Source organism: Capra hircus, chromosome 19, assembly GCF_001704415.2.
Source record: "Capra hircus breed San Clemente chromosome 19, ASM170441v1, whole genome shotgun sequence".
Lineage (NCBI taxonomy): Eukaryota > Metazoa > Chordata > Mammalia > Artiodactyla > Bovidae > Capra > Capra hircus.
The window spans coordinates 22,202,529-22,228,159 of NC_030826.1; the positions used below are offsets into that span (position 1 = coordinate 22,202,529).

At 50.1% G+C, this 25,631-nt stretch overlaps 1 protein-coding gene across 4 annotated transcripts in view; it reads left to right on the forward strand.

Annotated features, from left to right (window-relative positions):
* RPH3AL (rabphilin 3A-like (without C2 domains)) overlaps positions 1 to 25,631 on the forward strand; it is a 138,049-nt gene that overhangs the window by 100,200 nt on the left and 12,218 nt on the right. For all 4 annotated transcript variants that reach the window (XM_018064379.1, XM_018064378.1, XM_018064377.1 and 1 more), the window contains one exon: positions 10,567 to 10,741. In XM_018064379.1, the coding sequence (XP_017919868.1) occupies positions 10,567 to 10,741 (175 nt within the window). The remainder of the gene's footprint in view (positions 1 to 10,566; positions 10,742 to 25,631) is intronic.

Genomic DNA, 25,631 nt, shown 5'->3' on the forward strand with positions numbered 1-25,631 from the left:
CTGGCCCCTGTAGGCAGAGCCTGAAAGGCAACTAACAATACTCAGGAAGGCGGGGTTGTACTTTCCTGGCAGGAGGAGCTTGTTCACTCTAAGTGGGGGCCTAGGGTGGGTTGGGGGATGGTGGGGACTTTCTCACTGGCTCACCAGCACACACATATATGCACGTGCACGCGCACACACACACATACACACACACCCCTGATATGTTTTCAGGCGTTAATCTTTAAATTGCAAATATGCAAATACTCCTGGGAGAGGCCTCCCTTAGCTTTCCCCTACACCTCAGTTGTTAGTTAGCACTTTACTTGGCTGCACCAGGTCTTAGTTGTGGCGTGTGGGATCTAGTTCCCTGACCAGGCATCCAACCCAGGGCCCTTGCATTGGAAGTGCAGAGTCTTAGCCACTGGACCACCAGCAAAGTCCCTGGAGCTTATTTTAATTCATCTGTTGGTCAAATGAATGAGACTTTTGAGCCATTTTTAGGCAGATTGGACGCATCTCTGTTTTTGATTTTTGCCAATAGGATTCACACACCTTTGGGGGATGAGAAGCATAGCCCTTTTCTGATTATAGAGGCGGGAGGAGACATCATCCTTGGCACATAGAATAGCAGTGATGCCGTTTCCATGGGCTGCCTCTGGTTATACACGTGTAACATGGGCTTGCAACCTGATCCTGCCCCTCACTCCTCACCCTAAATAAACCTACACAGTCACATCCATGACATATAAATGCCAAGTCACCATCCCGCTTGAACAGGGTAGCAGTAAAGGTAGTTGTTTGGGCTTCCCAAGTGGCTAAGTGGTAAAGTATCCACTTGCCAGTGCAGGCGTCGATCCCTGGGTCAGGAAGATCCCCTGGAGAAGGAAATGACAACCCACTCCAGTATTTTTGCTTGGAGAATCCCATGGACAGAGGAGCCTGGCAGGCTACAGTCCACAGGGTCGGAAAGAGTCGGATACAACTTAACAACTAAACAACAAAGCTAGCTGTAAAGTCGGGTGGTCTTAACCTGGTTTGACTGGGCAGATAGCGTTTCTGGCATAAAATAATACTGAAAACACATGCGCACATTACCTTAGCACATCTCGTGTGCCTTGCTCGATAACAGTTTGTCGTCCTCAGCAGTGACCATGGCTTTCCAAAATCAGCTTGTCACCACTGAAACCTGGTCAGAGGGCGCTGCCCAGCAGTCTTGAGAGCAGCGTCTCTTCCAACTAATAGCATGGTGCCCCAGGCCCTTCCTGTTTTCCAAGGGATCCAGTTCTCCCTGCCTTTATGCTGGGAAGCCCTGAAGTGAAGTGAAAGTCACTCAGTCGTGTCCTACTCTTTGCGACCCCATGGACTATACAGCCCATGGGATTCTCCAGGCCAGAATACTGGAGTGGGTAGCCTTTCCCTTCTCTAGGGGATCTTCCCAACCCAGGGATCGAACCCAGGTCTCCTGCATTGCAGGCGGATTCTATACCAACTGAGCCACAAGGGAAGCCCAAGAATACTGGAGTGGGTAGCCTATCCCTTCTCCAGCAGATCTTCCTGACCCAGGAATTGAACCAGCATCTCCTGCATTGCAGGCAGATTCTTTACCACCTGAGGCTGTCAGGGAAGCCCTGGTTCCCTTTAAAACGCTGCCCAGTGCTTTCTCATTGTCAGAATTCTGACTCCTGGAGGTGAGGTGGGAGCAGTGACATTGGAGAGGAAGCTTGTCTTTCTGCAGGGGTAGAAAGGTCAGTGTTGAGAACTCATATTGGTGTTTTCAAACTAACCATAACTTGACAAAGCCTTCCCATCTTGCTCCGCTACAAAAATTTTAATTACTGCTTTCCTTTTCTATCAGCTTTTCTCCCTTAAGCACATCCAGATTCAATATATCAGCCATAGAGTGTTCTGACTCCCCATGTGTCCATCTGCCAAGCAGCCCAGGGATTTAATAACATTGACATCCAATTACCAATCTGTTACACTTCAATTTAAATCAAAGTAATACCTGCCTGTGCTTTTTTAAAAATCCAGTTGTGCTGATGGGCTTATGCTGGAGAAAGGCAGGGGCCAGACAGTCACCTCCCTCACCCAGCCCATCACATACAGACCACTTGCGTTAGTTCACGAGCCGGCTCCTGCCATGACTTTTTAAACAAAATAATGTTGTTGTTCTTTTATTTTTTTTTAAACATTCTCCTTTTATTTATTTATTTATTTTTCTTTTGGCCAAGCCGCACAGCTTGTGGGATCTTTCCCAACCAGGGATCGAACCAGTGCCTTCTGTATTGGGATCACGGAGTCTGCACCATCAGGGAAGTCCCCCCTTTTTGATAATTTATGATACCTGGACCATCCAAAGGAAAATGTTCCTAGTATCATGATCAAATGATTTGTTTTTAACGCTTCATGTCTTAACACCATGTCACGTTTTGAGTTACCGCATATTTGGACCATGACTTTCTGGTATGATTTTTCTTTTTTCCTGGAGTTTTTTTTTAACCTTTTTTCTCACTGATAAAAGAATAATGAAACTCTGTGTCTTTTTATGCAGCCTCTTGACTTTCCCTTCCCTTTTCCTGTTAGAAACCCCGCCAGACCCTTTTCTAGCTCCAGCCTGTGCTAGGTACTGAGTGCCGTCTGCATGGCATTTCCCTCTGACTCACTTCCTAAGTTGAAGACACTGTTCCAGGGCTTTATCTTCCTCTTCCTTGTTTTTCCCTTGTGTTTTGCTGGAGCCCATCCCGAAGTACCCCAGTTCGATTCCTGGGTCAGGAAGATCCGCTGGAGAAGGGATAGGCTACCCACTCCAGTATTCGTGGGCTTCCCTTGTGGCTCAGCTGGTAACGAATCCACCTGCTATACGGGAGACCCGGGTTCGATCCCTGGGTTGGGAAGATCCCCTGGAGAAGGGAAAGACTACCCACTCCAGTATTTTGGCCTGGAGAATGCCATGGACTGCATAGTCCATGGGGTCGCAAAGAGTCGGACACAACTGAGCAACTTTCACTTTCAATATAAAATAAAAAGAAAATTCCATCATGAGAGCCCCAACTTTGTGACCTCATCTGAACCCAATTACCTCCCAAAGGTCCTCATCCCTAAATATCATCACTTTGGAGGTTACGGCTTCAACATGTGAATTTGGGAATAGGGCACAGTTCAGCCCATAGCACCCTCTAAGATTCCATGCGTCTCATAAGTAACCTGGGTTACTTAAAGCCTTGAAATTTGGACACGCGTTCAGGAGTCTCAGCTGATGTGTATCTGTTAGGCGTCTTGCGTGTGATAGCAGGTGCTGGCTGACCTGGGGGGCCCCTGCCGGGGGGCATTTTCAATCTGGTGAAAGAAACAGGAGAATAGGCATTCCCGACAGTGTGAGCACTGCGGTGAGAGACCTGCACGGTGCTATGGAAGCTCCTGGATAAAAGCAATTTCCTCAAGGCTGGATTTCATTACCCCAGCCCAGGGAAGGAGGAAGGATCTGCTTGTAAAAAGGTCTGGAAGCATGAGACAGCTTATGTGTGGTCCAGGAGTGGGCATGGCTGTGTCGGCTGACCCCCGGGTGTGAGGGAGAGGGGAGGCTGGAAACTAGGCTGGGGGTGAAGGGGGCCGCTGAGGTCTGGGGTCTTACTGGCCTTGCCGTAGAGTCTAGGTTGCCTTTTAGAGCTCCTGAGAGGTCAGCGGGTGTGTGTGTGTGTGTGTGTGTGTGTGTGTGTGTGTGTGTGTGTGTGTGTGTGTGTGTGTGTGTGTGTGTGTGTGTGTGTGTGTGTGTGTGTGGTGTGTGTGTGTGTGTGTGTGTGTGTGTGTGTGTGTGTGTGTGTGTGTGTGGGTGTGTGTGTGTGTGTGTGTGTGTGTGTGTGTGTGTGTGTGTGTGTGTGTGTGTGTGTGTGTGTGTGTGTGTGTGTGTGTGTGTGTAATGGGGTAGGGAGAATGTGTATGTGTGTGCACACGTGCGTGTGTGCGTGTATGTTTTTGTTCAGGTAATAGGGTAGGGAGGGCTGTGCTGTCTCCCTGCCAGGGTGGGTTGACCCTTTGAGAACCACCCAATACTGGGCCATTTCACGTGGCTTTTCAAGACTGAAGCTTGTTAAGCAAACAACATGGTCTCCCTGAAGGCAGAGTCCCACGCTCTGTCCCCTGGGGACAGTTCCTTTGCTTTGCCTTCTTGGTTTGTTCATTCAGTCCCTCAGTCAGCACAGGTCCCTGCTGGGTCCAGGGAATGGGTGGGGGCGATGTGATGGTTCCAGCACAGCCCGCTCTAGAAGAGCCTGAGCTCCTGAGCTGGATGAGGGGCTATGGCAGCAGAGGCACCCTGATTCTGCACAGAACGTCCCAGAAGGCTCCCATGGCGAAGCGTCCCTGCCTCTTGGAGCCGAGGATGAAGGGCACTCCAAGTGGAAGGAACGTCATGTCAAAGGCCACAGACGATCCGTGGGGTGACGGGCAGAGAGCATGGACACCCCACCTGAGTTCACATAGGCGCACTCTTGAGTTGTGTGGGAGGCGGGGAGAGGCGGTAACACAGGGAAGACAGAGCAGTGGACAGGGTCAGAGGTTTTAGGCCGCCCTGCCCTCTCATCTTCCCCCAGGCCGTTCCACCCCCACCCCCACTCCCACCCCCTCAACCCCCGCCACCCCCGCGCCTGCCCTCCTGTCCAACACGGTCTGTCAATTACCACCTTCTCCAGCCAGAGCCCTTTAGGAAATGCCTGTGATGAGCGATTGTTATCATGGTAATTAAAATTCCCTGGGAACAGCTTGGCTAATATCCACCAGTATCTGCAGTCAGCTTGCCGTGAGCTGAAATCGGAATGAACGCCTCGAAGAAGAGCTCCGAGTGCTGAGCAGCGCGCGGGGAGGAGTTAAGGCTGAGGCCACCCACCCCCACCCCCGCCTCCTGCAGTGCCACGGGGGCCGTGAGGGTCTTTCCCCATTAAATGGCGTTCCCAAGGCTGGGTGTTTTGCTGCCTTTATCACAGTGAACCACACGTGAGGAACAGAGCAGGACTCTGGAGAATCTCACGGCTTCTCTAGAAAGCAAAGGTTTGCCCCATCTGAAGCCTGGTGGTTGGGGGTTACTTTCCATGGAGCTCTCTTCCCAGCACTGTTCTTGGGGAGGGGGTCAAGTTTTGATGCTTGACTGTGGGTGATGGGCTTGGATGCACAGAGCAGAAATCACGTGATGAAAAGCTACTGCGGTGTGTTTTGCGGGGGAGGGCGGTGGGCGGGGCAGTGAGGAAAGAGAAAGTGTGAGGACAGGCATGGGCTGGTGTGGGGGGAGGGGAGGTGGCTGATCAGAACTGGGATCCCCCACCCCTTCCCAGTCCAGCTCTCCCACGCAGAAGGCATTTTCCAAAACTCGGACAGGGTCTTGAATGCCCCTGTGCATCATGTCCCTCGCATGCCAGGTGATGTGCCTGTGTGCTCTCCCCTGACCCCCCACCCTCTACCTCCCCCCACCCCGCCTCCCGCCTGGAGTTAGCAGAAAGTGCTGCCCCTCTAGCTGGTCCCGGATCCTCAGCCAGTGTGTCTCATCTCTGCCCATCTCAGTAGTATCCAGCCTTCCACTGGGACTGCAGCAGAAACAGAAAGACTGAAGCCCAGTGAACTGAGCTCACGTGCCCACTAGACCCCAGGGAGGCACTGCAGGCCTGGCAGACCGGTAGGGCCATGGCCCCTGCTGAACATAAATATTGGGGTGAATTGTATGAAATTGGCAAGGGTTTTTATAGGTCAAAAATAGTTGAATACAAAAAAAATAGGTTGAATAGCAACAGTTTCATGCAATTCAATCTAATATTTTGGAGCCTATGCTCTTTATCCTGTTTTCCAAAAGAATTTGACTGATGAATGTTTTTAAGTGGGTGATAGGGTGGATCATCGCAACAGGAAGTGAGGCTGATGGTGTGGGGCCCGCTGGCTGTGATGTTCCAGGGCAGGCAGGGGCAGCTGGGGCTGTGGGTCTCCCTGGTACTTGAGGAAAGACTGGGAACACATGGCTGCCTTGTGCCCTGGAGGTCACGAGTCAGGAAGGCGCACCGGCACGTCCTGCTAGGCACTCCCTGTTTATTCCTCTTAAATATGAAGTGGCAAAGCCCCTTGATTAATTACAAGAACTTGGATGAAACCCTCAGGCCACATCCCCAGGAAGGCGCCAGACCTTCTGGATTGGGACAAGCTCCAGCGAGCAACCCATGCCTGCTAATTCAGTCGTTCAGCCAGTGTTAATGGAGCACCTAGTGTGTGTCAGATGTGTTCTAGGAGCTTGAAGATCAACAGTGAGCAGAGGTACCCTGGGCCTCCCCACTGAGTGTTAGACTTTTGTGGGAGAGACAGATAAAAATAAAGGTCCAGCCAAGGGACTTACCTGGCTGTCCAAGACTTTGTGCTTCCAGTGCAGAGGACACAGCTTTGATCCCTGATCGGGGATCAAACTAAGATTCCCACATGCCTCATGGTATAGACAAAATGTTAAATAAATAAATAAAGGACTTGCCAAAAGGTGGAAGCAACCCAGTATCCAATGATGGATGAGTGGATAAAGAAAATGTGATATGTACATAAAACAATATTATTCAGCCTCAGAAAGGAAGGAAGTCCCACACTGATGAACCCTAAGGGCATCGCGCTCAGTGAAATAAGCCAAATACTGTATACACTTCAAAAAGACAAATACTGTATGATTCCACTTAATTCCTAGAAAGTAGAACAGTGGTCATCAGGCCCAGAGGAAGAAAGGAATGGGGATTTGTTTCACGGGTAAAGTTTTAGTTTTACAAGGTAGAAAGAGTTTTGGAGATGGGCTACCCAACAGTGTGAATGTCTTTAACTTACTGAACTGTATACTTAGAAATGGTTTAGAGGGTAAATTTAGAGCATAGTGTGGGGTCCTGCTCCTCTGGGGAACTGACTTTTCTTCCTGGAGAGCAGGCTGACAATACGTGTCATCTTAATGAACACACATCCTTTGACCCAGCAGTTCATCTCCTGGGAATACTTCCTCAGGCAGTATCCGAAGCCTGTCTCTTGGTGGGTGTGTCAGGGTGTTGGTTGCAGTGCTGTTCAGAAGCGTGAAAAATAGGAAACAATTTAAACATTCATCCAATGGTGGGGCGGAGGGTGATTTAATTAAGTTTAATAAATCCAAACCATAGTTTGATATAGAGACCATTACAGTATTTATTAACACAGAACAACTGCTATGATATATAGTTAAGTCTCATAGAATAGCATCTATGTGATTTATTCTCCCAAAAAAGGAAGGAAGGAAGGAAGGGGGAGGAGACTGAATTGGGTATATGCCCAGGGAAGGGTGTAAGACAATTCACAGTCCAGTGTTGAGCAGGGCTCTATCTGCTTGGCTGTCTTCATTATGCTCTCTTGTTATTGTCCTAATTTTGCACACGCTGTGCCGTGTTTAGCTGATAAGTCATGTCCGACTCTCTGCAACCCAATGGACTGTAGCCTGCCAGGTTCCTCTGTCCATGGGATTCTCTGGGCAAGAGTACTGGAGTGGGTTGCAGGAAGATCCCCTTTTCCAGGGGATCTTCCCAACCCAGGGATAGAACCCAGGTCTCCCTCACTGAAGGCAGACTCTTTACCAGCTGAGCTACCAGTGAGTGAGTGAGTGAAAGTCGCGTAGTCGTGTCTGACTCTGCAACCCCATGGACTATGCAGTCCATGGAATTCTCCAGGCCAGAATCCTGGAGTGGGTAGCCTTTCCCTTCTCCAGGGGACCTTCCCAATCCAGAGATTGAAGCTGAAGCCAGGTCTCCCACATTGCAGGTGGATTCTTTACCAGCTGAGCCACAAGGGAAGCCCAAGAATACTGGGGTGGGTAGCCTATCCTTTCTGCAGCAGATCTTCCTGTCCCAGGAATCAAACCAGGCTCTCCTGCATTGCAGGAGGATTCTTTACCAATTGAGCTATGAGGGAAGACCCTAATTTTGCTTGCTCTGTATGTATTTCTCAGGAATAATGTAAATAAAAAAGACAAAGCAGCCACCATGGCTGTTTAGGGAGGCAGTGCAATGCAGGTCCTAAGCCTGCCCAGACCCCACCAGTCACAGAGGGTTTGCCTCACTTGGTCTCCCTGAGGCTCACACATGTGGAGGCAGTAGGTTGGGTGCCAGGGGAGGGCAGGTAATGCCAGCACTGTTGGATGCCCAGGCCTCCGCTTAGCAGAGGGAGGCCAGGTAAGCCCCTTGCCAGCTTCCACATGGCCTTTTGGGCTTGGGCACCTGGTCTCAGGAGCCACGCAGCAGCTCTGCAGGAACAGGGTGGCGCTGACAGTGACTGCTTGTGTTTGTCTCCTCTCCCTCTTTGGCACTTCCGCACCCTCTAAGCATCCAGACCCTTGGTGTCCATGACACTGATGAATGACCTACTGAGGATTTATCTCTCACAACCACAATTTAGAGAGCCCCTGCCGCACATCTTTAGACTGTTGAGATGAGACTCTAGGACCTCTGGTGTGAAGTAGAGGCCAACAGAATGGTGAACTGGAGTTGAGCAAGTTGCTTAATTTGTCCAAACCTCAGTTTTCTCATCTGGAAAATGGGGATAATAATAGAATGTCCTCAAGGAGCCGGTATCACTGGATGCCTCTGGGAATGGGGGAGGAGACATTTTGATTTCACGCTTTGTGAACTTTAGATCTTGTGCATACATTACCGATTCAAAGAAATAAATACATATTGTAGGAGGGCTGCGAGAGGATCAGAGTTTTCTGAGGTGGCTCCATGAAGCATTCATCCCACTAGATGGGTTCTGTATTATTCAAGTGTAGTGTTAGTCACTCAGTTATGTCTGACTCTCTGTGACCCCCTGGACTGTAGCCCACCAGGCTCCTCCGTCCATGGGATTTTCTAGACAAAAATACTGGAGTGGGTTGCCATTTCCTCCTCCTGGGGATCTTCCTGACCCAGGGATCGAACCCCAGTCTCCTGCATTGCAGGCGTATTCTTTACCGTCTGAGGCACCAAGGAACAGAACATAACACTATTATGTTATTCAAGAGCCACACCCAGAAACAGGCCCTTCTGCACAGGGAAGCTGGAAGGGAGGGCTGAGTGACTCATGCCTGGGACAGGGTTTGGGCTCCATAGTCCGGTGTCTGTCACTCTGGAGCATCAGGAGGTGACTGCCATCTACTTGGAAAAACAGGCGCACGTCAATCCACGAGTGAACAGGAAGTGCGGTACCATGAAGTTAAGGTTTTGGAGACCCGTCACCAGGACTGAGTGTCTGTAGGAAACTTGCTGGGTAGGCTCCACGTGGGAAGCACTACGTCTCCTTTTGCCCTGTTGGAGATCGTTGTGCACGTTTTGCGTGTTAAGGCTCTGAGGAGTCCTGCAGCAGCAGCTCGGTTTAATTGAGTGCTTCCCGCTGTGCAGTGTGTGGTGCGTGATCAGGGGCTCTTCTCTATTTTGTTTGTCTGTTTGTTTGTTTTTGGCCCAGCCCCTGCTAACGCCCCGCAGAAGCAGGGTGGTGCAGAGGGTCAGGGGGTGGGAAATGCTGTCCTCCAGAGAACGAGGTCTTCTGGTTCTTTAAAAATTATTATTTATTTTTGACTGCGCCAGGTTAACAATGCTGTGAACGGGCTTTCTCTAGTTATGGCGCACGGGGGCTCCTCCCCAGTTCCAGGCCTCGGGCTTCTCTTTCTCTTGTTATGGAGCACAGGCTCTAGTAGTTATGGCGAGTGGGCTTAGTTGTCCCACGGCATGTGGGATCTTACTGGACCAGGGATCGAACCCATGTCCCCTGCATTGGCAGGCGGATTCTCAACCACCGGACCACCAGGGAAGTCCTGGTCTTCTGATGTGAGATTGTCCCCCTTGATCCCCTGTTTGCGCGTGCATCAGATGAGAGGAGGAGGGTGACCATGAGGGTCATGGGCACCATGTCTATCGAGCGGCTGCTCTGTGCCCGGCCCCGGCTTGTGGGGATTTACATTCACACGTGAGCCTGACCCTCTTGGCCGCCCTGGGAGCCAGCGCTGCTCCTGCCTCCCACCTGCCGAAGATGAAACTGGTGGGGGGGCGGTCAATGCATCCAGATCTTCGGGCTATGGGGCGACAAATCCAGGATTCAAACCCAGCATGGCTGCTCTGACCCCCTCCAAGGTTCCTCTTCTCCGAAAAAGTCGGGGCCTTCCTTCACACACTCCTACTCTTCTTACAAATACCCTGAAGGCATTTCCTTCATCACGAAAGAGATTACGGAGCACTTGACGTTTTCTGAAGCAGATGTTAAGGGTTCCGCGACCTCACTGCAGTCTCCGCTCTGAATTCTAATCTGTGGCTCACTCTGAGCTCCGGCCCGTCTGTGCCCTGTACAGGGATGACCGCCTCCCAAGAAGCTCTCCAAAACCACAGCCCACACCAGGCTGTGGCCAGCCCGGCTCTTCCTCACGCCTCTTGTGTCTCTGCCCAGAATCTCAAGGGGAAGGGGCGGGCAGGAGGGAGGCAATGGCTTCTTGCGCACCGTCTGGGAGGGAGGGCTGGCTCGGGGGGGTAGGGGGCGCATAGCACAGGGAAGGGTGCTCTGTATCCTGTGCTCTGAGCCGATGTCTCCCCCCACCAGGTGTGGAAGAGGTCGGGGGCCTGGTTCTACAAAGGGATCCCCAAGTTCATCCTGCCCTTGAAGACCCCCGGCCAGGCTGATCACCCCTCCTTCCGACCGTTGCCTGTGGAGCCAGCAGAGCAAGAGCCCAGAAGCACTGAGATCAGCCGCGTCTATACATGGGCCCGAGGGAGAGGTAAGGCCCCCACCGCCCCTCTCCCCGGACGGCAGCCAACATTCGGCTCATCGACCAGCCGAGCGCGGCCTTGGGCGCCGGCCAGCGCCTGCCACACCCCCACGCAGCTCACACTGGTCTGCGTCCCTCTCTGTGCCCTCAGCTCAATCTGCACCACATGGGCAGCTGGACCTCAGCAGGGTGCTTGCTTCCAGTGGGAGGGGCCTCTGCGGGCCGTGTCACAGCCAAGCGCGAATTTGGGGGCAGGGCTGCTGTGAACAGTGCTTGTGGGTGTGTGAAGAAATGTGATGTCAGTTGAGGTTTCTTACAAAGAATGAAAATGTATCTTTCTAAGGCAGATGTGTACCATCTCTTCTCATCACTTGTCTTATGTGTCAGAGAAAGGGGCACCTGGCTTCCCTGGTCCTGAAACGCAAAGAGATAGTGTGCCAGGGCCCCTTGGTGTTTGTGGTGGCCAGCTGATGCAGGTGTGCCCTAAGTGGCCAGCATCAGAAGGGGAATGGCCGCCATCGCGGGTCTTGGCAGCAGTGCCAGGCGTGGTGGATGGCTCTCCACTGCTTGCATGACGTTGCACTGTTTGCAGATTCATTTTCAAAGCTCTTGGTCTCACAACAGGCTCCAGAAGTGGACAGGGCAGCAATTTTGTAGCCCTATTTTATAGATGAGTAGCCTGAGGCCCAGAGAAGGGGAGGGATTGTCTGAGTTGGGTGTGGGAAAGTTGGGAACAGAAGGTGAGGTCCTGCCCTTGGGGCTCTGGCTCCTTGTGCCTGGAAGTGCCCAAGTTCTAGCCCAAGACTCAGAGTCTAAGGTCCTGCAGGAGACACGGTGGCCAGAGGGATGAGGGCTTATCCTGACCCTGGGGGGCGATGGACCCAAGTTAGTGGGCCTGGCAGCTGCTTTTGAGTGGCTCTCGAACATCTCTGTCTTTGGATTATGACGTGGCATTTGTCTTCATATCGTTTGGACTTTGATTGTCTTGTTACAAAAGTAAGACGTGTTTATTATACAATTTTGAGAGTTGTCAAATGGTATAATTTACAAGGTAAAAATCCCCTGGAGGTCAGCCCTTCCAGACATAATCAGCATTAACAGCTCAGCCTCGGTTCTCCAGACATTTTTTTATCAGCATCACTTGGCTTTTTGCAGTGCGCCCTCCTGGCTAATTCTCCTGGACTGTTTGCATTTTTAATTCCCATGAGTTGGCCTTCCCTGCCATCACTGCCCATTGCCGCCACATATGAGTCTTGATGGGGACCATGGCGAGTGCAGGTGGGGCCTGGGCAGGCAGGGGGCAGTGGGCAGAGAGGAGTTCCTTTTCCACCCCCAGCGCTGGGGCTTTCTCCTGCCCCAGCCCAGGTGGGTGTGTCTGTGTGACCGAGGAAAGAGACAAGGCTGTGGAGAGTGCAGGCCCGGAGTGTTGCTTCCCACAGATTGAGGAGGAGAGGCCTTGAGACCTTACCCCAAACGGCACTCTCTGCCCTGTCTGCTCCAGCCCTGGTGTGGCACATACGTGCACATGTGCACACACAAGCAAACACACACATCCCTGGGGAAGGGCAAGACCTTCTCTTGTCTTCTCCTCAGCCACACAGACACACAGATGGCCTTTTAATTATGTGGGCGAGGAGGCCAGCAGCCCACACACTTGGATCTGGCATCCCTTATTAACTGAGTTTGCAGCAAAGCCAGGCCAGGCAACATGGAGGTCACCTGTCTACTCCAGTATGAACTTGGCCTCCCTCTACAGACCAGGTAAGAAACCCCCCAGGCTCCCTGACCATAAGGGTATAGGAAAGTGGCCACCTGCAGCCCCATTGTCAGTGATGCTGGGTGCCAGGCAGCGGGCTGGGGCCAGAGCTGCAGTCTGTGGTCCAGATTGGAGCCTGCCTGCTAAGTCTGGCCTTCGTAGCACCCTGGCTTCCTTGTCCTTCACCATCTCCCAGAGTATGCTCAGATTCATGTCCATTGAGTCCATGATGCCATCCAACTGTCTCATCCTCTGTCGATCCCTTTTCCTTTTGCCCTCAGACTTTCCCAGCATCAGGGTCTTTGACTCTTTGCATCAGGTGGCCAAAGTATTGGAGCTTCAGCTTCAGTAACAGTCCTTCCAATGAATATTCAGGGTTGCTTTCCTTTAGGATTGACTGGTTTGATCTCCTTGCTCTCTAAGGGACTCTCAAGAATCTTCTCCAGCACCACAGTTTGAAAGCGTCAATTCTTTGGAGACACGTGGAGTCAGTGAAAACCACCTTGCCCTGCTGAGGCAGCCCTCTTCTGGGGCTCTTGTCTCTGGGGTCCCCAAAGACAGCATCCCCTCCAGCCCCATAGTCCCTGATGTGGAGGTGGCACCAGCTCCCTCTCTCTGACCCTCCCTCCCTAACACTCTCTTCTGTCTGTCTCTCTCTCTGCTTTGGGGCTGGTGCACTTATGTCTCCCCCCCACTGGTGCACTTCACTTGGAGGAGAAAGGCGAATCGATAGACAGAAGCCATGGACTTTGCAGTCCACAGAGCAATCAGGTGAAATGTATTGATGTTTCTGAGGCAGCTTCGTTTTCTTCCTCCTTCAAATTTTCTTTGTTAATTTTTAAATACATGAGCAGACCTGATATATTTTTAACAAGTGTAAACAATTCAAAAGTCAATGAAAAATTAAAATCTGTTCTGCCTGCCATCATCTCCAAACCCCTTTCTCCCTGTGCTACCACCATATACTTGCTATAGGGTTATTTTTTGTTTTGTTTTTAACGATAAAAATAGGCTCTTACCCATAACTCTGCAAGCTGGTTTTTTTCTCACTTAAAAGAATATCATGGGCATCCCTCCAGGTCAATAGATATAGATTTTACTGTATCCTTTTTAATGGCTGCATAAAATCCTATCATATTATATATTGTGATTTAATTATTCACCTATTGATGGGCATTCAGATGATTTCTGGCGTTTTGCCTCTGTAAGCAATACTGAAACGTCCTTATGTGTATATGATGCTTCTATTTCCATGGGGCAGGTACTCCAAAACAAATTGTGTGTTTTAATTTTCAACAGACATTACCAGATTATATTCTGAAAATGATAGCCTTTTGTGCCCATTTATACCTGAATCCTTGCCTGCCATAAAATATTATTGGTGTTTATCATTTTGCCCAATATACTAGATGAAAAATGATATTGCATTTTTAAAATTTCTACATTTGACTATCTCTTCGTATCTTTATAATTTATTGATATTTAAGCTTCCCTTTTTTTAATTGGCTGTTTAAACTCACCGCTCATTTTTTATTATGTTGTTTATTTCCTCTTACTGATTTGTATTAATAGATGTTCCTTAGGGATATTAAATGAGTTGCAAATATTTTTCTCCTTGACTTTACATTTTGTTTGACTTTAGCCTTATAGCATTTTGCCATTTTTTTCATTCTTTTTTTTACATTTATTTTTAATTGGAGGATAGTTGCTTTGCAATGTTCCTGCCTTACATTGACATGAATCAGCCATGTCCCCTCCCTCTTCAGCGTCCCTCCCACCTCCCTCCCCATCCCACCCCTCTAGGCTGGCGCAGAGTACTGGGTGGTGCTCCCTTCCTCAGAGGGTGAGTTCCTGCTGGCTGTCTTTGTATATGGTCGTGTAGATGCTGCAATACTACTCTCTCAGTTCACCCCACCCTCTCCTTCCTCTGCTGAGTCCACAAGTTTGCTCTCTGTGTCTGCATTTCTATTGCCCCCCTACAAATAGGTTCATCAGCACCATTTTTCTAGATTCCATATATATTGTATTTTACCATTTAAAACCAATTTCTTTTCATTTTTGTGAAGTTAAGTATGTCTTTTTGTTTTGTGGCTCTAGCTTATTTTTAAATGTCTTTCTCCCTAAGTTTCAAAAAAATTGCTAAATAAACAGTTTAAATAATGTGAGAATAAAAAGATATACTTAAATATGACAAAACTTACCCAAAAAGCAGAAATGTAGCACCAAGTATCACATTAACTGATAAAGCACAGAAGCCATGTTCTATCAAAGAACAAGTCAAAAATACCTCCATCATCACCATCATTCAACAGTATTTTGTAGTATTTAACTAAAGTAATAAGGCAAGAAAATAAAATTACTTGTTACTATTGGAAAAGAAAAAATTCTCAGGAATTCCCTGGTGGTCCAGTGGTTAGGACGCCTCAGTTCCACTGCACAGAGCTTGGGTTCAGTCCTGGTTGGGGAACTAAGATCCTGCAAGCTACAGGGTGCAGCCAAAAGAGAAAAAATTATCTTATTTGTAGATGATGTAATTGTATGCAAGAAAACCAAGGTAATCTACAAAAACAACCCACTGGCATTAATGAGACAACTGGAAAGTGACAGGACAGGAAGTAAATCAGTAGTTTACACCAGACTACTGTGCAGCTGTTGGTGTGAACCATTTGCTGCAAAAAATCAACCGTTTTAAACTATACTTATTAGAAGTAGAAATGGAAAAATCCATTCATAGTTGCAACAAAAAATTGTAAAATGTCAAGAAACGAATTTTTAAAGACTACAACTCAAACACAGAGAAAATTACGGAATCTTATCGAAGGCCATAGGGTGGAATATCACTAAACCCTAGAAAAGAATGAGATAATGACATCTGCAGCAATATGGATGGACTTAGAGATTAGCATTCTAAATGAAGTCAAACAAATATCCTGCAAGTTCCCTTATATGTAGAATCTAAAAATGGTACAAGTAAACTTATTTACAAACCAGAAATGGACTCACAGACATAGAAAACAAACTTAGACTCTCAGACATAAAAAACAAACTTACGGTTACCAAAGGGGAAAAGGTGGGGAGGGATAATGTGGGGATTTGGGTTTAACAAATACACACTGCTAGCTCTTACCGCCTTTTCCGGGCAACTGCCATCTCCCTGGTCCACCTGGCACTTTCCTGTGCCCTGTCCGCCTTACTAAAGCCAGCAGGTGCCTTCCCCACCCCCCCACCCCCAAGGCTCTGGTGGCCAACAGGACCTTTTGCTTGCAGTCCCTCAGGACTTATTTGCATACTTTAAAACCTGCTGCCTGCAGGTGTGCCTTCCAATCAGCCTGATCTAGGTGCTCACTAATCCTCTCCATTGGAGTGGTCTTGGCACACCTCCAAACACTGGGAGCTACTGAAAATAAAATAAGCTCCTTGGACAATCACAAGGCTTGCGAGGGAAGCAAGAGGTAGGACTGGGTTGGCACTGGTGTTCGTCTGCTACCTGGGGCCAGTCCTTCAAGATAAATAGATAAACAAGGACCTACTGTATAGCACAGTTGTAACAACCTATAATGGAAAAGAATCTGAAAAAGTATATATAATCACTTTGCTATACACCTGAAACATTGTAAGTCAGCTATACTTCAATTTTTTAAAGAGTTACTATAACCAAAAGGTAGATTACTATAATCAAGAGAAACGGTATGATATTGTTACCAGAATAAACAGAATATCTATTTTATATAGATAAGTGGATCAGAATAGAAAAATAACAGAGCTAAGGATGTATGGAAGCTGAAGATAGGGAGCTTTTCATTTCAGTGGGAAAATAACTGGTTTATTTAACAAGCAGGGCGAGCATAATTAGATTCCCATCCCATTCTGTGTGTACCCAGAAACACAGTGCAGACAGATTAAAGGTCTAAATGTTAAAAATAACACAAAGGATGTGTCAGAGAAAGATATGAAGGGTTTCTTTCCTCTGCGTTAAACTCAGAGCTGGTAGAGCGCTGGTGCCTCAGGACAGGTGGGCTGACTCCCTGAGTTTGCTACACTCTCCCTCCTCCGGACACGGGGTGTTGATTTTAGTCAAGGACTTGCCTGCAGAACCCCTTGGCGAGCCCCATACAGGCTTACTCGTAGCAGGACGTTCATCCTTTCTCCAGGATGGGATGAGAAACAGTGTGTCCTGAGTTCCCCCTGTGACTGGCCCTGGGTCTGACCTGGCTGCCTCTGGGGACAGAGCTCCACCCTCCCACCCGATCAATCCAGCTGGGGTGTGGGCAACACACTACTTTCCCTTGGTAGGTCATTGCTCCAAGTTTATGGCAGCAATAAAATACAGTCAGTTTTTGTGCATCCCAGGTCCCTTTGTTCCTCTGTGAAATATAATATGTAAATGGTAGAAATGGTACAGTGGGCTCTTGGGTCTTAATCCCTTTAGAGCTGGGCCACATCTTTTGAAGGCTTATTTCCTTTCAACTGGATTCTCACTTTGGAGCAATGTATAGAAAGATATTTTCTGGGAATGGGGATATTAATCTGGCATATTTGGGAAATGAGGGATTACTTTCTTTTTTTTTCTTGTATACTGGAAAGCTTAGAGGAAGCAGCTGAGGCTTTGGTTCAGCAGCTCAGTTATGTCAGGACAGATGTCTTTGTAATTCTTGCTCTTTCCCTTGTGTTCTTTCCCACAAGATGGTTGCTACAGTTCCAGCCATCACTATAAAGAAAAGAAAAAAAGAGGCTAGAAAATTAAGCTTTTTGCTTCTGCAACCTTGCATCATAATAGAAGTAGGCTGGTACCTGTGCTGGAGGAGCCTGATTCCCTGTTGATGGAGAGCTGAACTGATCTGGCTGAAGTCATTAAGTCTGGCAGTTTTTCTCAGACAGGATTTTGTATGTCTCTACCTCCAGTATTCCAGGTGGTAAAGCGTCTGCCTACAATGCAGGAGACCCGGGTTCGATCCCTGGGTTGGGAAGATCCCCTGGAGAAGGCAATAGCAACCCACTCCAGTATTCTTGCCTGGAAAATCCCATGGATGGAGGAGCCTGGTAGGCTACAGTTCATGGGGCCGCAAAGAGTTGGACACGACTGAACGACTTCACTTTCACTTTCATCTCCAGTGCTGAGAATACTTAATGTGATGGGGCTTTTTGTCTTCATCCCCCAGTGTGTGACTAGGAGACAGCACTGCCCTGCGTCTGCTCTGTGGTTGCCCTGCCCACCTTTCCCAGCAGTTACTGAACACCTGAGATGGGGTGGGGCTGGAGCTGAAGCCCCACATAAGTAAGTGTTCGTCACTTAATCGCGTCTGACTCTTTGAGACCTCATGGACTATAGCCCACCAGGCTCCTCTGTCCATGGGATTCTCCAGGCAAGAATACCGAGTGGGTTGCTAGGCCCTCCTCCAGGGGATTTTCCCAACCCAGGAACCCAAGTCTTTTGCTTTGGAGGCAAAATCTTTACCCTCTGAGACACCAGGGAAGCCAAGTCTCCAGTCCATACAGCACTTGCTCTGAGGGTTTTTTGGGATGTGTGTGCTTCTCCAAGATGGGGGTTGGCGAGCTGAGGCCCTAGGGCACCAACCCCTGGATCAGTGAGATTCTGCTGTGTTTGCCTCTCCTGGGGCCAGGGCCCCATCACCTAAAGTTTTCATAACTCCCCTGTGGCCTGGCCAGATCAGGGTGGCCTTTCTACTCTGCCTGCCTCCCTAAACCCCGGAAAGCCCCAGCTGAGCCGACAGGTACCTGAGCTCCCAGTAGCCATGAGGCAAACTCATTTTCCCCTCCCTGCTGAGGCCTGGGTCACAATCCCTCCCAGGACCCTCCGCGAGAGCCCTCCCACCCCCTCCCCATCATTCCCCTGAGCAGAGTACAGCCTTTCTGGATGGAATTGAACAGAATAACACATGGGTTCCCTTCAAGGTCTATTCTGGAAAAGTACATTGAGTTTCAGATTTGTTCCAGTTGGGTAGTTTTAAGAAAAATCAGAGTTTCCTTATCACTTCATTGGTTTGCTAGATTTTAAACAAATTTTTTTAGAATTCTAAACTGTGTTCTGTGTTTGCGGTCCAGTGAAAGCAAGCTTTGGGGTTGTTTGGGTTGAGTGGTCTGATTCAGCTCAACCACAAATGTTTTGCCTGGGGCCACCCTTCCTGAATGACCCCTCAACCAATCTTTCCGCCCTCTCACTGCCATCTCCTGTCCGCCTGGAGAAGCCAAGTCAGGGGTGCTGTGTTGGCCTCAGCCAGGGCTCCTTGCCTCACGGCCATTATCTCCTCTGATGCTCCGAACAGCCAGTGGGGCAGTTATGGACGTGAAACTGACTCTGAGTGGTGGATGAGGAGGGGGACATCTGCCCAAGGCCACTCGGGCTCCAGGCTCCTAAGTCCCGGCCCACGCTCCTGCCACACGCGCTGGCTTTCCGCTCCTGGACTTGGTTCGAGGGTTTTGGGCTGCTGAGAACAGAGACAACAAAGGACAGCTCAAGTCAGGGGTTGCTGCCAGGCTGCTGAGGAAGGCCTTCCGGAAGCAGGGGTGGACAGGAAGGTCTTTCCAGGCCTGTGGTGCTAGAGCTCAGGGTAGCAGCTGCCTCTGCTGCTCAGGGAACACTGAGATCAGCTCCATGCCCCAGCCTCTGCTCGCCCAGCAGTTGGACACGACTGCAAGTCTGCACACCCTGCAGTCTCAGCCTCTGCTCCCACTCTCAGGACCCCGTGTCCACACTCGGGGAGGATGTGATCGGCCCAGCTCCCTTCTGCTCAGGCTGCTCCTTATGCATCTAGCCTGCATCCCGTCAGATGTTATAGATGGTGTGGCCAGTGAGGCCCAATTTGAGGCTGTTTTCCCCACAAGCAGAGCTGGAACAGAGCAGGGGGAAATTACTCTCTGTTGCTCAATAGCCACTGAACCACAGAGTTGGGTGTTTTGTATCTTACAGGATAGTGAGCTCTTTGTCACTGGGAGCATTCAAACAGAGGCTGGATATTTTACTAGGGATACTACAGCTCAGACACTAGGAGAAGCTTACTGTAGGCTTGTTACTACGTATCCAGAGCTAGGCCCCCATGTTGTGACCAGGACTGGGGGAATGGAGACATTCTATGGCCCAAGATCGAGGCAGCCACTCAGCTTTGAACTTGAGACCTCTGTCTCGTTAACTCAGAGCTGTAGCCGGCTGAGCTAATAAACAGTTTCGTGGCAGCCGTTTTTCCATCAAACGCATATGCTGTTTCCTGACTTCTTAACGCAGCATGCTATTTATACCAGTAGATCCATTCATTCTTAATGAGCCACGGTTGTGGATTGTAAACTGTTTTATTTTCAGACAGGATTGCTCACTGCCCAGAGCCAGTTGTTGCTATGCTGCCTTCCTTCTTTCTCTGTTCCTGAGAAATTAGCATTTTGGAAGCTCCTTGGGGGCGCTTAGCTGCCCTCTCCCCACCCCTCAGTCATCGCCAGTGTTTCCTCAGCAGATTCAGGACTTGCTGTTTCTGTCACATCAGCCTGGACGTGGTGCATGGACTCCTTAAAGCCTTCAGGGCAGCTGGGAATGCGTGTTGTGTGCAGGGAGGTGGGGGAGGCAGGCTGGCCGAGGCTCAGAGAAGCAGGCAGAGCAGAGAGGGAGGGCTTCTGTACTTGGAGGCGAGGTGCCGTCTGTCCTGGGAGGCTTGGACATTTGCTGGTATTGTAGGTCGCAAACTGGTGGAACAGTGACTCCCCCTGACTCACTGCTTTAAATTTATCAACAACATTTTTTAAAAGGTGGAGAATTCTCATGAAAAGAATATAGAGTTCTGGCTTCTTTTTTTGAAAAGTAGAAGGTCTGGCCATACTGCCCTTCCCTGGATAAACTGGACAGGCTAAATGGCAGTTCCTCCCTTCACACAGACCCTACAGTCTCTGGTTTGCCACAGTCTCCACCCCTCCCTATTGTCTCTCGTGCTTTTTTTTTTCTTAGATATTTGGTACTGTTATTTTGTGTTTTGATTGCTGCACTGGGTCTTCTTTGCTGCATGTGGGTTTTCTAATTAGAGAGAGCGGCACGTGGGCTTCCCACTGTGGTGGCCCCTCTTGTTGCAGGGCACAGGCCCTAGGCATGCGGGCTCAGGAGTTGCAGCTCGCTGCTTCTAGGGCAGGCGGGTGGGCGGGCTCCAGGAGCTGTGGCGCACGGGCTTAGTGGTTTCAGCTCCCAGGCTCTAGAGCACAGGCTCAGTAGTTGTGGCGCACAGACTTAGTTGCTCTGCAGCATGTGGAATCTTCCTGGACTAGGAATCGAACCTGTGTCCCCTGCGTTGGCAGGCAGATTCTTATCCTCTGTGCCACCAGGGAAGCCCATCTCTCACGCTCTTTGATCATCGCCCTCGCTGGGCTAATCTGAAGAAAGTGAAATTGCTTTTGTTTCTACATCCCTATGAAAGTGAGAGAATAGAAGTTAGACCCGTTGCCAAAAAAAGTGGGCACACGTCTCCGTAGGAGTGGAGAGTTCTCACATCCAGCCCGCCTCACTCACTGCCCCTTCACCTGACCAGAGGAAGGCAGGAGCCTGACCAGGTCATATCTGTGGGTCCCTCCTTCTGATCGGACTCTGCAAATCCTGCCCACAGTGGTTCTGTGCTTTCTGTGGAGGGGACCCACCACTTTCGCCCCCAGGGCCTCATCAATAAGAACTTTAGAGGTCAGGCCTTGCAGAGCCCGGGGTTTTTGTGAGGGGAGGGGTGAGGCAGTTTGTTTTGTTTTCCCTGCTCAGTCATGTCTGACTCCTTTTCAACCCCATGGACTGTAGCTCACCAGGCTCCTCTGTCCATGGGATTCTCCAGGCAAGAATACTGGAGTGGGTTGCCATGCCCTTCTCCAGGGGATCTTCCAGACCCAGGGATCATGTTGTTCTTTAATTTGGCTGCGTCTCATCTTAGTTGTGGCACACGGGATCTCTGATCTTCCTTGCAACGTGAGAAATCGTGATTCCAGCACATGGAATGCAGGTCCCCACCCAGGGATCCAAACCGGGCCCCCTGCATTGGGAGCACAGAGTCTTAACCGCTGGACCACCAGGGAAGTCCTGAGCTCCTGTGTCTTAACGGGGACCCCTGGGTCAGAAAACTTGGCTTTTTTGGAAGTCCTTCCTCCCTGGGCCTCGGTTTCCCTATGCATAGGATGGGGCGAAGGGGTCTGGGACAGAGAGTCTGTGCTCTTCCAGCTTTCCTATGTCACCGTCCTAAATCCAGGGGGATGAGACTCTGTGCAGAGATTTCTGGTAGGTGGTACACCAGCTCTCAGACTATATATTTAAGCTGTCTCTACCAGAAAGACCAGCCCCATCTCAGCAACGGCCACACAGACTCACACACACACATGCACACACACACGTGCATACACACACGGGCGTAGCCACACACACAGTCCTGCTATGTGCGGCCCGTGAAATCCCGTCACACTCGCCCAGCACCCCCTCCCTCCCCGCCACCCCAACCCTGCGCTCCGCGCTCCTGGTGAACAGTCGCTAAGTGCCTGTGAACTTCCCTCGCGGTCCTGTGCCCAGCATCGCACCGCGCTCCTGGTAAACAGTCGCTAAGTGCCTGTGAACTTCCCTCGCGGTCCTGTGCCCAGCATCGTCTCTCCTGCTTCATCATCACCTTCCCTGTCTCCTTCGTTTTACACCCTGCATGGGTTCTAGCATCCTGGGGAGTTGGAAGTGCCTGGGGTTTTTTCATGTATGAAGATAATAAAAACCACCAGATAATACGCGGACAGATATAAGCTAGAAAGAGCTGTTCAGAAAGGAGAGAAAAGAGAGGCTCCTTTGAATAATCTGAGAAGGGCGCTGTGTGTCCAGCCTGGCCCCATTGACCCAGGTCTTCATGGTGTAGGTCTGTGGTTTGGGTCCAGAAAGTAAAAAGGCCTGGCTGGACAGTGCTGTGTGTGGCTTCCACTAGGCGTTTGGGGACAGGTATACCACCCATGCCATCGGGGCAGGAGAAGCGGGGAGTGGCGCTGAGTCTCCTGAGCCCGCTGAGGACCTTGCTGGGGCGAACACAGACAGTTGGCGTTCTGGGCGGCCATGGTTCCTCCAGGCTCAGATGAGGGCCTGGGTGCCGCGGGCCTGTGGGTGAGAGAAGCAGGTCTCAGGCCTCAGCTGCCGTGGACTGCAGCCCATGCTGGGTTTTGTGTATTCTGTGATCAGTGCCCCACCCCCTAAATACCTGTACTGGAGGCACTACTGTTGTCCCATTTCACAGAAGAGGAAACCAAGGCTTGGAGCGGTCAGATAACTTGCCTTGTAGCCTTGGCATGGGCAGAATAAGAAATCCCCATGGTGTTCAGGAAACTCTGCCCTTCTCCTAAGTCTCGGGGAAACAGAGGCCCTCGCCTCATTTTACACGGCTGTGTTTTGAAAGATAAGCCTATGTGTTACTAATGTATCTTGACCTTCAGAGTCCTTGGTGAAGCCAAACGCTAGCTCGGTGCAGGGCCACCCCCAGAACAGGAGCCCTGGGCAGCCAGGACCCACCATTGTTCCCACTGCTGCACCCCACCCCGGCCCCTGCAGCCCTCTGGCCTGTCCTGGGTGTCCTCGCTGGCTGGGGGCTTGATTCCCCAAGAGCAGGAGGCCCTCATTAGCCACACCACAGAGGTCAGGGGCATGGGTGTCGTTTCTAATTTGTCCGAATCCAATGACAGCCTCAGCTGATTGGATGACTCCAGCTGCAAGGTGAAGCCTTGGGATTCCTTGCCGCCCCCCAACCCCACAATCCCCATCTGAGCTGAATTGGGAGAGCAAGGCCCAGCCCCACTCCAGGCAGCCTGGCTCTAGCTAAGCAGATGTCCTCAGCAGCTGCTGCTGCTATCGTATAATAGTCACGAAGTCATGCCCGACTCTTGCGAATCCATGGACTGTAGCCCGCCAGGCTCCTCTGTCCATGGGATTCTCCAGGCAAGAATACTGGAGTGGGTTGCCATTTCTTTCTCCAGGGATTTTCCCAGCCCAGAAATCGCACCCACATGTCCTGCTGGGCGGGCAGATTCTTTACCGCTGAGCCACCTGGGAAGCCCTGGATGGCCACAGAAGTCTTGCCAAGTGCAGTAGAGCGCTCCCCTCTCCAGCTGCTCACCTGTCTTGCCGTGTGAACCTACAACTTAATTCTACTCGCTCTAGTTTTCTTGGCCTTTGGGGACCTGGGTGAAGAGAATAAATCTGGGCCCGCCTGCCTCATCTGACTCCAATAAAGCCCTCGGAGATAACAGGGCTGGCTGTGCTCGGCTCCTCCATCCTCTCCCCGGATCTCCTGTCCATCACGGGGTGGAGGCCAGCCCCACGAATGGGGCTGGTTGATTCCTACTCACTAGTCCAGCCTCGGCAGCAGAGGCAAAGAATGTCTGTCTGCCCAGTGATCTTCATACAGGAAAAAAGGGCTGGACTGCCCCTGCTTGAGTTGCCCCTGGCGTCCATATGGAGTCTGGGCAAAGCTGACAGCCCTTCCTGCCGGGAGCCAGTGTGAGGAAGCCCGCCCGTGACAAGGTCATGAGGAAGGAAGCTGACATACGCAAGGCGTGCTCAGACTTCAGGGACCCCTCTGGAAATTCCTAAGCATGTACCCCAACAAAAATCTGCCGGCTTTTGTGCTCTGCTTTTCCACTCTTCTGACATTTTCTGGAAAAAGTCAATTCAGGGCTTTAGTCTTCTGCATTTGAAAGAGTGTTTCAATCCAAAAACCCTCTGATGGCTTTCTAGCCTGCCTGCAAGACTCCTACAGCTGCACATGTGATTGTTTGAGGCCTCCTGACCGCAGGAGGCACAGGAAGCTTAGAACATCCTAGGAATGTAGGAGCTTCCGAGGAGTCAAAATCTTTAGAATAGGACTGATTAAAAGTTTCATTTTTTGGGTCAATGCTTGCTGCCAAATTTTCATATCCTTTATTTTTAGATATAGTTGGTATATAGAAAAACAAGTAGTAGACCTGGTATTAGCAACATTAGATCTTTGAGTTAAGTACCTTCTTTGTTATATCCCACTGCACCTTTGTTCTATATAGATGTAACTTTAATGCGTTAAGGAGATGCAGATTAAAGAAAAACACTTCAGGGGAAACAAAATTAACATTCATTAAGGAAGAGAGCCAAAAAGTGTTAACAAGCCTCTTGGCCAGAAGATAATGTAAATCACCTGAGACCTTTTGTATACAAAATGATGTATAGAAAGAGTCTGGGCTGCGAACGCTACATAATTTTGTGTTACCCATTGATCTCCATGTTTTATCAAAAGTATAAAAGGCCTTCTGAACAATAAAGGAGGGAGCCAGGGGCCAGGGGCCGGGGGCCAGTTTCTCGAACTAGTCTCTCGGCCTGGTTTCTTGGGACTCTGGCTCCCCCCATGTCTTTCTCTCTCTTTCTTCTTCTCTCCCTTTCCTTCTCTCTGCTCTTTACTTTAACTTCAGGCTGAATCTCCACCTGGGGCGCGGAGGCTCGCCAGGTCTACTTACTTGCCCTGGCTGTTAAGACCCGCGCGAAAGGGAGCTTAAGGCGAGGCACCCTTAGATATTCAAGCGGGCGCCGGTGGCCCTACGTAGATGGTGCAAATTCCTTGTCTGGAATTGTATTGGCCTTCCGCGTAAACCAAGCTATTCAGCCCTCTTCCTCCACTTAATCTTCTTACTACACTATAGTTTCCTAATCTAATCTTACATTAATAAATAAACAAGTCTTTCCACGCCAATGCCGTCCACCCTTCGAATTCCCTGGATCCACCGGGGCTGGACCCCGGCACCTTCCCACACCCAGGATGAGATCAGATGCCATGGGCCTTGCAGGGGCTGAGATTCTAGGATGAGGGAACCTGAGGGACGCACTCTGAGGCCAGACTCTGAGGGGATGTGCCCGACAGAGACCCAGAGACAGGTGGACAGAGAGGTGGAGTAACGGGAGAGCGAGAGACACCAACCAAAATGGGAAGAGGGACCAAGAGACCAACGCAGAGAGACTTAGAACAGTGGGGATACAAAGGCCCACAACAGAGGCAAAGGCAGAGAGACTTTTTTAAACCATCAGCAAGAGAGGCACAAAGAGATGAAGTCAGAGACACAGAGAGACATCAAGAAGGACAGAGAGAGAGCGCTGACGTCGTGGAGTGGATGAGGCACATTTCATATCCCACAGAG